The sequence below is a fragment of the Antrostomus carolinensis genome, unplaced genomic scaffold, assembly GCF_000700745.2.
Source record: "Antrostomus carolinensis isolate BGI_N321 unplaced genomic scaffold, ASM70074v2 scaffold2881, whole genome shotgun sequence".
In the NCBI taxonomy this organism is placed as follows: domain Eukaryota; kingdom Metazoa; phylum Chordata; class Aves; order Caprimulgiformes; family Caprimulgidae; genus Antrostomus; species Antrostomus carolinensis.
In genome coordinates, this window is record NW_010293286.1 from 6758 (window position 1) to 20466 (window position 13709).

Consider the following 13709-nt stretch of genomic DNA (forward strand, 5'->3'; position numbering starts at 1 on the left):
TAACACCATTTTGCAAACATGAAACAAAAATTAGCTGAGATACCAAAAGAAGCACTGTATACGTATTTTTTGATATTTCATAGATTAAAAGAAGTTCAGTGCACCAAATTAAAATGGTATCACCCCATTAGTTAAATGTCATATTTAGGAAGTACTGTAACTTTGCACTATTTAAGAGCAGTGCTTCTTAAATAGTGGAGCATCATTTGGTGTGTGGGGACTCTGAGTATTGGCTAAGACATACTGTTGCACAGATCTGTGATGGCAGGCACCCAAAGGGAACCTGGGGAGAAGTGGGAGGGTCAGCTCATTTTGTCCAGCTTCTTATCCCTCCAATTCTGATTGCAAATGATACCTCATCTCTGAGACTATCCTTCTTACTGGCTCACGGTTTAGGTTTTAGGCATGGAAACAGTACTGCTAGAAGACAGTTGTTTTTTAATGTGATGCTGTTTAAAGTTCAGTACTGTATGAAGTGGTGTGGGCAGAGTGAGATGAAGGAATGCGTCAAAATTTGTGTCCAGTCAACTATACTGCAATAAACCATAGTCAAACATGCAATAACCTCATTTTTTGAATTAGCTATTTGGATCTGAATGACATGAGATTAGGAATCATAGGTCTATAGAGTTCAGTTTAGGTATAAACATCAGATTTGTTGTAGGTCTGTAGTACAATCCCAAAGTAAGTTTCCTAAGTTACAATGGGCAAATCGCTAGAGCAGTTGGGTTGGTGGTTTTATCTGCATGGGAAAAGAAAGATAAGAAAATGACGTTTAGGGTTTTCAGAAAGGAAGACATTAGGTGTCAAGGAGCTATAATCTTAATTTTCACACAGTCTTTGTAAGGCATGTCTCAGAGAGACAGATGGATATTTGAAGAAGGAGAACAGATTAGCTGAATTTGTGATGATATTTGGGAAAATTTAAACCAAACCAGTTTTAAGATACTAAAAACATTTTAAAAAAGCCCAAAACAAAACCAAACCAAAAAACAACAGCCAAACTGAAAATCAAATGATTGGGTCTCAAGCATGCTGAAGATACATATATTTTAGAATAGTTTAATAAATTTAGTGTAAAATCAGATGAAATGCACATATAAAAGACATCTGTTTCCCCCAACTTGATAAGATCTAAACCACTTCAATTAGAGTTGTGTTTTTAGTGGAATATTGATTTAAGAGTATCTCTCTGTGATTAATATGCTTGTTTTTAACTAGCAATAATAACTATGCATCATTTTGAATTTTAAATAGTAAATGTTCAATAATACTCATGCTTTTTGGCATGTAATAAACATCTTTTTTGTTTAGTACAGAGGCACTGGCTCAGAAACTGGCTACAGAAATGTGATTGGTTCTGACAGTCTTAAATGAATGTGTTCAGTCAGTCTTTTAATGTAAGAGTATGATGTTTATACTTTGGAAGGTGTGCTTTGTCTGTATGGTAGGGTAAGTAAGGAGTTCCACAACCAGGATTTTTAATTTTTAACTAAGTTTGGTATACTGAAAGGGCTTTCCATGGATATGGGAATATAAACACATGATTTCACTTGGAATGTCAGAGTATGATTCTGTGAATGTAAAGTAGTGGCTCGTAACTGAATATGTGCAACTGTTTTACAGTTACATCCTCCTCTGCAGTGTCTGCTCATAGTGTTGCATCGGTTATTGTAGCTGTAGTAGAAGGAAGAGGCCTTGCCAGAGGTGAAGTGGGAATGGCCAGTATTGACTTAAAAAATCCTGAGGTGATATTATCACAGTTTGCAGACAATACAACTTATGCCAAGGTATTATTACATACTTAATTTCTGTATCCCTTATAGGCTAATTATTGTGACTTTCTTAAAAAAGCTTCTGACTAATAGGAAATTATATTTTTAATTTGCAGAAGAAATTTCTCAAAAGTGTGAAAGTAACAAGTTCTAGAAAATGTGCAGTGTTGAAGGGAATGCTATTTTCTTTACTGCACCTCAGATTTTAGATAAAGAGGAACAAATGTTTTGCAGAAGAAAAATAACCTTTCTGCAAAAAATATTGTGTTTGAACTATGGGGGAGTGAGATGCCTTGTTTTGCAGAGCCGTGGGCAATACATGGCAGTAGAACTTGCAGTATTTTTTATCAGGCAGAACAGCTCCGAAATCAGAACTGCATAAATGTCTGTGTGGCGAGGGTAGGTAGGATAACTGTAGGGCTGTCTTTGTGTGGTTGCATAAATGTTCCTTTTCAGTTAGTTCCAAATGAAATTCACTCAATTTACAGCCAGGTGTTCTGCCTACCAGCACTGCATTCTGTACAATAATTTGCAGAGTAATCTATGGTTTATGCGACACTGTATAATAAAGTATCTTACTTAATGGTTTTGTTGTAGTTACAAATGCTTGAAAATAATGTGACTTGTAGCATCTTTACAATATTCAAAGAAATAAAACCTAATTTTAATTAGCAGAATAAGTAGATATGATTGAGATTATAAACAGCTATCAAATCTATTTACTGAAATGTATGTTGTGTAATGCCTTTTTTTTAAAAAAATCATTGGTGCTTTTAAAGCTTATCCTGATCTTAACACACATAAGTGCACATTGAACCTGGCAGCTACAGAAATGCTTCTGTAATGCACAGTACTAAAAATCAGAATGAGATTTGCACCTTGGAAATGTATGTGCATGAGAAAACACAGACATTGAGGTGATGATATGGCAACCAATTCATGTAAAGGTTTGAAGACTAGAATTCCACAAGGAATTTGTATTAGTTTTATGGAAATTGTTTACTAATTTTAATGGTTTTGTAAAGATTACTGTTATTTCTAAGAGTAAAGTCTTTCTTTTTAGCAAGCAGTAGCTGTGTTTAGAGTCTTCCCTGTTCTACTGTGTCAGGGTTAAGAACTGTATTATTGTCCCATGAAATTTATTTTTCTCAAACTGAGAAGTATTTTAGCTGCCCAAACTCCTCCCCTACCCCTTTACTTTGGGTTTTGTCTTGAATTTAGTGATAAAATACAATTACTTCTCTCAAGTCTTTCATACTTTGTTTTTAAATTCTAATAACATGACTTGGCCTAATCTCTTATCTTAATCTGCAACATCTTTAACAATACTGTCCATCCGCTGCTATTTTCTTACAGTGTCACTCTGTTTTGCTAGTGATTGATATCAAGCTTATTGTATTTTCATTTTCTTGTGAACCCTTTTATTTTTGAATATTCTGTAAATTAATTCAGTAACATTTTCTTGTATTTTTTACATTCCTCAAGGTTTGCTTTAACTGTGATGCCTCTGAAAAAAACTTCCTAATGATTATCAGATATGACAGGCAGCAACAGCTCTCCCTCCCACCCCCCAATACCCTAAAATGATTTATTTTGTGTATTTTTTTTCATGCTTGTTCACCTTTCCATTGCTATCTGTCCCTTCTTTCGCATCTTAACTTCTAAGAACTTAAAATATAGTCTGTTTTTTCATGTTTCTCCATTTAGAATTTGTGGGTGCTGATATGAATTTATATAAATGCATAATGATGTTTGTTTCTTATACTGTAAACAAGTAGCAAAACATATAGTGTATTTTAAATCCCTACAGCATTTGTGTATAACATAATCAAAGCAAAGCTGGTCTAAATATGCACATTTTAAGCCATATTGAAAAAGATAAGACTGGGATAAATACTGTAAGAGGAGGTTAGAACAAAGTCTAATACAGGTCTCAATCAAAAGATTATTAATATTCAGACCTGTTGCATTTCTTCATCTTCCAGAGCACCATTAACTTTTCAGCTGAAAACTGCCATCTGTTGGAAATAAATCCTTCTCCCGTCATAGCCATGGAATATAGTTTTGGATATTTATAGCTTGCTTTGGTGACAAGCATGTTTCTGTGTTTAAATAACAGGGAATTGGTACCTGTGTTTTGGGTTTTTTAAATTTATTTTCATGTATATTTATATTTCTGTATCTGTAGATACTGATAGATTTGATTCATTAGTGTAGATGTTAGCAAAAAAATTGGTTTTTATTTACAAGACTGGAACTATGATTTTAAAATATAAGGATTGTTTAGTCATTTATTGCTGGTTCATTATCATGTAAAAAAATTCCAGATTACAGATGGATTTTTATTGATTTATTTTGGGGGTTTTTTGTTCAGGTTATTACTAAACTGAAGATTTTAACACCGCTAGAAATAGTAATGTCAAACACTGCTTGTGATGCAGGGAACACAACAAAATTGTTCAGTCTAATAACAGAACATTTCAAGGTAAGATCTTAAATTTCATTCCATATTTTAGAGTTCTTGCTGAACACTTTTATGTGATTGTTGATTTGAGTGTTTTCCACAACTTCTGAAACCTTAAGTGCAGCCAGATTTTTGTGTTTTCTATGATATTCAGGCCTAATTTTACAGTGGTAAAGAAGAATCTAAATGCAGCTCCAGTCAGTGCTGCTAGTTCTAATCCTGACAATAACAGAGATAATTATATTACTGATTAAAGCTGCAAGTTTTGAATTTGTGGCATTAAAGTAATTTGAGCAATACCGAACCTAGGAAATATTCAGAGATTAAAAACCCAAGCATTTTCCTTTGTTCCTTCTTTGTTCTCTCAACCTGATGAATAGATAGGGCTAATGTATCTCAGACTTGGAAAGAGAGCACTGGCAGGGTAAAAAAGGATGAGATTAACTAGTATATGTAATTTATGAGTATTAAAGCCTCAGAACTTTTAAAAACTATTAATTACTACTTGAATTGCTTCCATGGCTGATGGCTTCTTCATGAGTCCACTTCTACTTCCTGACCTCTCTCATCTTTTTCTTGCATAAATCACTCGCACATCGCGCACATGCAGTTACATTGACCTGCATATCTTTAGTCCCTATTTAACCACTGAAGGCTTGATAATGATCCCTTGGGCTTAAACCTTAGCAAAACTACAATTTAGATGTGAGCATCAGTGCTAGCATGAAAATAACTCTTCCCAAAAAGTCATTAATTTTAACCAAATCCAGATTAAATTCAAGATTTGGGGGAGCTATTGCTTGGGAGGAAGAGCAATATCCAAGAAAAAGCTTATGTTGATTTGCTCAAAACAGTAATATGAACCTTTTTATATGTACTTGCTACCAGAGAGAAGGAAAGATGAGGGACAATAGTGTGGCTTACTTGTGCTAATAAGCTAGAATGAATGCTTCTACAAAGACAGATTGCTTAATCAGTTGACAGATTTTCTTAGAAACACATATCACTAGAAAAATAGAGAAGTCTATCTGATGAAAAATTCTCTGTAACTTTTAAAACTATTTACTTTTCCCTGCATCTTCACAGAATGTGACTTTTACAACTGTCCAAAGAAAATACTTCAATGAAACAAAGGGTTTGGAATACATAGAACAATTGTGTGCATCTGAATTCAGCACCGTTTTCATGGAGGTTCAGTCAAAGTATGTTTAAATAAGGAAAAGATAAGTTAACAGCTTTTTACATAGTTAGTACACAAGTCTGTGGCTTGTTGCAAAAGTTAGAAAGTCGTAACAGAGATGTTCTTTTATTTTGCCCTCCATTGTTTCTGATATATCTAGCAACTCCAGTAGAAAGCAGATTACAGATTTAGATTTTTTTTTTTTCACAGCTTTCCACTTTCTCCTTTTCATTCTTTCCTTAAAGACAATTTAACAGCTATTATTGCCTTTCTTTCTGGCCTCAGCAAATGTTTTCCTTGTTCCAACAATTTTAAGTAGTGATACTTGGTGACCTGGATTTTGATTTGAAGTCACATGTAACTACTGAAATATGTTCACAATACCAGCTATATAGTGTGGGGTATCAAGTGTACAGAGACTCAAGCATTCATGAGTATTTGATTTATGTGCACGTAAGTGCACTATACATGGGTTAGTGCATACTTAAAACATACTGCTTTTTTGGTGCTATCAATCCCAGTAGCTATCAAGCAGGGCTGTGAATGTGATTTCCATAGTGTACCACTTGGTTTTGTGGCATTTAAATAGCACTATTCAGCATTAATTAAAGATTTTTTCTTTCCCAGGTACTACTGTCTTGCAGCTGCTGCAGCTTTGCTAAAATATGTTGAATTTATTCAAAATTCAGTTTATGCTCCTAAATCACTCAAGGTGCGTTTCCAGGGGAGTGAGAAAACAGCTATGATAGATTCATCATCAGCACAAAATCTTGAACTAGTAATTAATAACAGAGATTCTCGGTAAGAATATTTAAGTTTACAGTTGTACTTCACCAGGTTTCCTTGAAGTTTGTCGAGGAGCTGGCCATTATATTTATTTCAGTATGACACATACCATTCAGAGCTTTAAAAAAAAAATTGAACAGCGAAATGTGTTAAAATTCAGCACAAAATTTCTAGCATAGGAAATCCTACAAGTGAATTGTGGGAAGAGATGATACATAGTCATCTTTACATTGATAATCTATATTTTAGACAAACTTATAAATCATGTTGATGCAAAATTTCACAGACTGTTAAATGAAAGAGGCAATGTTGCCACAAGAAGTTGCTTATGTTGGATTAAAATGCCTAGGTTTTATTCCTTTTACATTGTGTGTTCTTCGTATCTATTTTGTTTTCAAAGGAACGGTCACACACTTTTTGGTGTCCTAAATTACACTAAAACTCCAGGTGGAAGTCGAAGACTTAGGTCCAATATCCTGGAGCCGCTAGTTGACGCCGAAACAATTAACACAAGACTGGACTGTGTTCAGGAATTGCTCCAGGACGAGGAGCTCTTTTTTGGTCTTCAAGCAGGTAGCAGTTTGGTTTTTTTAATGCATAGTATTATATTTCTGTTTAAACATTTTTTCTAATGTATGTAAGTATGCAGTGTCACTCAATATGTTTGAAAGGTATTTTTTTTATGATTTGTCAGGTGACACATATAGTCAACACTTAATTTTTTAAAGTAATCTTTATTATGATAGTGATATTTTGTTCAAGTATTTTGATAACAAAAGTGAATTTCCCTGATAAAGCGGATAGAAGTCAGTGAGCCAATAACTTTTTTGAAGAATTTGAGTTTGTCTCTTTTACCTCTCTGGCTAGATATGCACCATGTTGGAAAACATATAAGTATGTATAATGTATACATTAAAACCAAATAAAGGCATCACTGATGTAAGACTTGTTGTGTATGCATATTTTTTTTCTGTTGCTTCATAAAACTTAGTGGTCCAGACAACTGTAAAAAAATTACAATACCAGAGTACGAGTTAGTCCACCTGAAGCTGGATTGTGTAATCTTAATCTTTATCAGAAAATAAATATGATTCAATCTAACAGACTATTGCTGAATTGATGTGTATCCACCTATATAATTACTTACTATACCTAAGCATGTAGTGATTTAGTTATGACAAAATAATTTAGGTATTTTTAACCTGGTTATTTCTTCACCCTTTTAAATAATTTATGAAGATAGAACAAACTAAAAAGATTAGCATAAATCTCACTAAGTAGTTGTGTGCATTTAAGAAATAGATTTTATTACAATTTCAGTTCAATTTCTGATCTGTTTACTTTTGTTTTGCAGTTATCTCAAAATTCCTGGATACAGAACAACTACTTTCAGTTTTGGTACAAATTCCAAAGCAGGATACAGTATGTTTCAAAATACACCTTAGATGATCAGTTATCTGGCTGTTACATGCAATATATAAATGTGATACTGTAAATATACATATGATAAGAAAAAGACTGCATTTTAAAAAGACATGGAATAATGTTATTGTAGCTTGAGAGAATATCTTATTTTACAGCAGTAGAAGATTTTCATAGGACAATGTTAGAAGAATTCAGGTTTGCTTCAATATCACATTCGTCTTAATTTATGCAAATTGACTTCCAAAAATGTTTACTTTTTCACCACTCCCCACCTTTATTTTTCATAAGTGTATATCCTGTTTGACAGTACTAGGATGAGAGAGAGGAATTTCATAGAATGGTATAGGTTGGCAGGTACCTTAAAGCTCATCCAGCCCCAACCCCCCTGCCAGCAGCAGGGACCCCTTCCACTAGACCAGGTTGCTCAAAGCCTCATCCAGCCTGGCCTTCACCACTTCCAGGGAGGAGCAGCCACAGCTTCTCTGGCCAACCTGGGCCAGTGTCTCACCACCCTCACACCAAAGAATTTTCTTCCTGTGTGTATGACAGGTATAACACACAACGTATAACAGAAATTTACTCTTTTTTTAGAGGTTAATACAATTTTTGATAGCCCAAAGAAAAGAAAGGATCATTCTTACTAGAAATAAAAGCATAGTTTTCATGTAGTACAAATCGATATAAATTAGTCTGTATTGCCTGAAAAATTATTTTGTAAAAGGTTCTTAAGAAGCACTCTGACTTTGCTCAGCTGTGCTTATAATATGGATAGACTTAAATCTGCATTCGGTTACTAGGTCAATCATGTAAACATACAAAGCCAGAAATGGGACTTACCTGTTAGTTTCCAAGACACAGATGTTGTATGAGCTAAGCGCAACTTTTTCATGCAGCAGTTAAGTGCTTCTTCTGAACAACAACCAACTGACAGAAAACAATGTACTCACACAACATAAGCAGTTCCAAATGAGAGGTTTCCCTTCCACCAACTGTTCTCATAAGCAGAGAACCTTACATCTCAAGCACAGAGAGAGAGGTTTCTAGGGTATGAATAGTGTCTGGAAGTCCCTTCTGCTTCCAGTTCAACTTTTGAATGCAAGCAATAAGTAATGTATGGAGAATCAGTTGCTCTTAAATTTTCTCAGGGTCCTGTATTACAGATTAAAAAGAGTGCCCTGCCCTTATCTGTTACTTTAAATCACACATCTTACAAGGTGGACCAAAATGAAATGCAGATAAAAGCATTTCTTAATAAAAGCATAACTAGACAATAAAGCTATAAATGCTTACAACAGCCTAATTTAGTTGAAAGACAAGCAGTACTTTATCTGCTTATGTTAAGGCTTCAACAGGAAGGTATTTTATCCCTTATCCTCTTGACAGTGGCAGCCATGGTTTCAGTCTGTACGAGTGCCTTATGCCTCGTGTTGCAGCTATGAGAGTGCATTCAGGAACTTGACTGACAGAGGAGGCTTTCACCACAGATCGCCTTCGGGAGAATTACTGAATATGCTTTCAGATTTAAGTTCCTTAGAAGCCCCCCTTTCCTCCTCAGTATTTATGGCTAATTTCCCCTTTGAAATCTTTTAGGACCTCAAGACAGATTTAATCTTTAGCCTTGCAAATCACACCGTAACCGTTTTAACCAGAAGATAGTTGTGATTAAATAAACTAAGGTTTCTTTTCCTTCAGCATGCCAATGTATCTTTGTTAGAGTGGAGATTAGCTCCCATTCTTAACTAGCTTGTAAACAAAAATTGCTGAAGGGCGTATAAAAAGTGACTTTTAATGGTTTTCAAAAAAAGTTTTTTTTTTTTTTTTTTTTAATCAAATGTTCTTATCTTAACCTACAAGTCTCCTTATCCTTGCCCCAATCCTCTCCCCTATCCCCTGGGGGTGGGGGGAAGTGGCTGAACGGCTGTGTTGTCTGCTAGCCAAGTGAAACTATCACAGCCTCCTATATCAATCTGTATGTTAATGCATGCAATGCAAATACCAAAACAGGACAAATACATGTAGCTTGCTCGATTGAGACCAGACACAACAGTTAACCACAGTGAACTTGCAGTAACCTAACCTCAGCTTGGTTCTACTAAGCGTATTGTAACCATTCGATTATGAGTTACATTTGCCTACTATACCTGAGTAGGATATTTCTGCCAATGCTTTTGAGGCTTATGCTTGTGTGATAGTTTAACTTAGCTGGCAGCTAAACAAGACACAGCCCCTCGCAGGACAGCTTGCCTGTGTTTATGCTGGTATGCTGGCATCATAGATATTTACAACTCTTTCACCTCAGTGTTTTCTCACATGCTGACTTACCTGCTTAGATAAATGACTTGTCTAATGCCAGTTAAAGAAATCAGGTAAACTCTGGCAGGACTCTAACAAATGCAGATAAATCTCTTTAAAGACATATCCAAAAAGCTGAATGCTTATTACTCCTAGCTTTACTTGTAGAGATCTGTAACACAAATCACCTGTATGACTAAAAATGACAGACTGGATGCCTTTATGTATGCATAGGACTATGCGCACCAAACTTTTAACTGCAGTGTTTTCAATCTTGACTGGCTCCAATATAGCAGAGCTTACTATTTGTGCAATAGACATGTTCGTTCAAGTGCTAACTCAGTTGGTTTTATCAAATGCTAGATTAACCCATTCAATATGTTCCACTCCCACTCTCCATAAAAATTGTAATTGCAAAATGTTCCACCAGTTAACAAATGAGGTGTTGATCTGAAATCACTAGAAGTGTGAGTGGTATGTTCAACATGAGTGTTATCTCATCCTAAGGAGGACTGTCAGCTGACAATCTTGCTGAGATGTGTTACTTGAAAAATCATGTCATCGGTGAAATGAAGTACTTCCTCTTATGAAATCAGCTTATGTAAGCAAATTAAAGGTATCTGGACAAAAAACACCCCAAGATTTCCTCAAAAGGCCCTCTTGTCTCAGTCATGAAGGATCCTTAGAAACTGGATCAACACCCAACTTTTGGTGGAAATAAGGACCACCTGCTTTGGATTACTTGGTCACCCATCTGAAGAACAAATTCAATAGATTCTGTGCCTGATAAAGTTCCAGACGTGTGACAGATTGATTCCTTCTCTCACAGGGAGAAGGTACCAGTATACTTGGTTTAAATGAATCTCCAAGAAATACAAAAGTTAAACTAGGGCTGATGCACTGACATAGCACTTAAATCTGTAGGACTTAAGTCTCTAGCACAAAAACAAAGTCAGCTGCTTCTCTGAATCACCATGCTTTATGTATCAGAGTGACTGTGGACAAATTAATTTTAGATGCTGTAAAGGCTTGCATTTTAGTCATTAATGAATCATAAAGAAGTAACATTATATAGAAGAGTTGGTTGTAGTCATTCATTTTCTCCCTTTGACCCTAAATTGCAGCATGTATAAAGATCCACTTTTAACAACAGTTCAGTTAAAGTTCCTATAAGAACTATTTTAGCAAAGGTACATTCCTTTATAGAATACCAGCTCTTCACATACATTTTGTTGCAGATTATGATTCTTTTGTTCATACATGTAGCATCGTTGAGTCTAATCTGTTACAGAAAACAACTTTAGATAGAAGGTGAGATAAGGCAAGAGGTGCCCTCTACCGCAAGAGTAAAAAGTTATTATATACGAATGAGAAAAAATTTCACATGGGGTCATATTCATATGTTCATGTTGAAAACTGATGCTAGATTTTGTTTAGAACCAAACAATGTGCTTATCTATGTTGGTTTCTTAAAGTCTCTCTCACACAGTGTGTACGTACTGCATGTGCTATGCAGGACATATGCTATGCCCTAATATCAGCAGCAGAATTCTTTATCATAAATGTTAATGGGGCATACAAAGCAAGGTAGAATGTGTGTGTGGACAAAACATTTTGAAGAGAAGTCATTGTTGTAAGCAAAATTTTTAAACATTTATTGGATTTTTAAAATTATTATTATTATTATTATTATTACATGGGCAGATGTTTAAGGATATAAATATGTTAAAGTCAACTAAATTGGGTTATGTTGGGTTTAACAGCATTTATTAAAAGGATTGTGCTTCTTAATTATGATGCATAATATATTTGCTTTGAAAGAGTCTACAAGCTGTGTATTATATAGAACTATGTATATGTAGAAGATCAAAAAGTTTTCATGGCTTGGGTTAGCAGAGTGTTCTCAAGAGTCAATCATTATCAGTGCAGGCATATGAAAATATTAGCTACTGATGGGCAAGCTATCACAGTAGGCAGTGTAAAATTTAGGTAAACTTTTTTATGCAGTTACACATCAAGTTGTCAAAGTATGGAGTATTTTAGCAATTTTCATTAAAAGTAAACCTTTTACAGTTAACACTATGAATTCTGCTGATTCTTAAGTACTTTTTTAACCAGGCAGACATACAAACACCTCAAATATTTGTAAAATATTTCAACAGGTTAAAGCTGCTGAATCAAAAATAACTAATTTAATCTACCTGAAGCATACTCTAGAACTTGTGGAGCCCCTAAAAGTAAGCTCTGTCTCTGTCTTTTTTTTTTTTTTTTTTTAAATAAAGTACAGACCATTTTATCCTTATTTTTATACAGTGCAATTTGTTAAATTCCATAGAATATAGAATAGAATATCTCAAGTTGGAAAGGACCTATAAGGATCATTGAATCCATAAATAAAATTTACTTTGTATCTTGCATAACACAATACTGCCAACATAGTCTGTTAATTCTTAAGCCAATTTGAAATACACATTTGAGTCTAATACTCGTAAGAACTGGATTGCTACCATTACCTGAATAATTTATTTTATAACAAACATTTAACTGAAACTCCTGCTCAGATTCTGTAAGCTGCTTATGCAACTGCTAATAAGCCTCTGAATCTTAAAAACTTTCAGTCCTTTAAAAGGGCTACAAAAAGAAGTAACTGTTCATGTCCATATTTTAATCTTCAACAGGCTGCTCTAAGAAGCTGTAACACATCTCTGCTAAAGGCTTATTACAATTCTCTTGAAGATACAAGGTATTTATCGTAATACTTTAGCAAGTGTGTTAGAAACTCTCATCTTTCTTAATAATGTCTGGAAGATTAAAGATGTTGCATCTTTTCTTATTTGTAGTTACAGGTATAGTTCAGGTTTTTTGCCTAAAAGCTGTTTTTAATTGTCAAAAGTAGTCATTTTCAACTGACAAACAAATACAGGTGAAAAAGCAAAACAGAAAGTTGGCTGTGATACTGCAATTGATGTGCTGCGCTCCATTAGAAACAATTCTGAAAAGACAGAAGTAGTGGTTTCCTAGAGTCCCAATTATAATGCAAAAATCAACCGTTGCCTGTATATTTCAGAAATAATTTATATCTCCCAAAGATTTGAATGGTATCTTGGGCCAGACTTGGGTATAGTTATACTTCATTCTGAGGCAAAAATAGACATAAAATTTAGTGTTTCGTTTTAACAGTAGATAATTTGCTTCAGTTATTTGTAATACTCCTATTTGCAATTTTGTGATGATATTACAAATAAAAAGCATGAAGTATTATGCAGCTAATTAGCAATACAACTAATATTACAGATTTGGAATCATACTTGAAAAGATTACAACTGTAATTAATGACGATACAAGGTATACAAAAGGATGTCTGAGTATGAGGACCCAGAAATGCTACGCTGTTAAGCCTAACATCAATGAATTCCTTGACATAGCTCGTAGAACATACACAGAAATTGTTGATGACATAGCAGGTATTTCTAAACCAAGATTTTTATTTATTTGGAGTTCAAAGCACATTGCACCTGGCATACAGAAGCCATGTAATCATATGTATTATAACCTTCTCATATGTAAAAAGTATTTAATATTAGTACAAACTGATTGTCATTGGTAGTAACTGCAGTACTTTTGAGATACATATTGAGATTCTCCTTTTGTAGATAAAAATTCAGTTTTATTGTAATGAAGTTGAACAATTATATTGATTCCTATATTTAAAACTCTGTTGCTCCTTATCATCTAAGAGTACAAAAAAGTTAAAGTAACAACAGAATTATTCCAACTAGAACATTCT

General features: G+C 34.3%; 1 protein-coding gene across 1 annotated transcript in view; it reads left to right on the forward strand.

The window, feature by feature from the left end:
• The window catches only part of LOC104532094 (mutS protein homolog 4), a gene marked incomplete at both ends in the record, with an annotated part of 18115 nt that extends 4729 nt beyond the window's left edge, over positions 1-13386 (forward strand). The window contains 9 exons of the mRNA XM_010177200.1: positions 1627-1790; positions 4150-4260; positions 5326-5441; positions 6047-6220; positions 6606-6778; positions 7560-7627; positions 12085-12159; positions 12601-12665; positions 13217-13386. Coding sequence (XP_010175502.1) covers positions 1627-1790; positions 4150-4260; positions 5326-5441; positions 6047-6220; positions 6606-6778; positions 7560-7627; positions 12085-12159; positions 12601-12665; positions 13217-13386 — 1116 coding nt within the window. The remainder of the gene's footprint in view (positions 1-1626; positions 1791-4149; positions 4261-5325; positions 5442-6046; positions 6221-6605; positions 6779-7559; positions 7628-12084; positions 12160-12600; positions 12666-13216) is intronic.
• Positions 13387-13709: the final 323 nt, after the last annotated feature.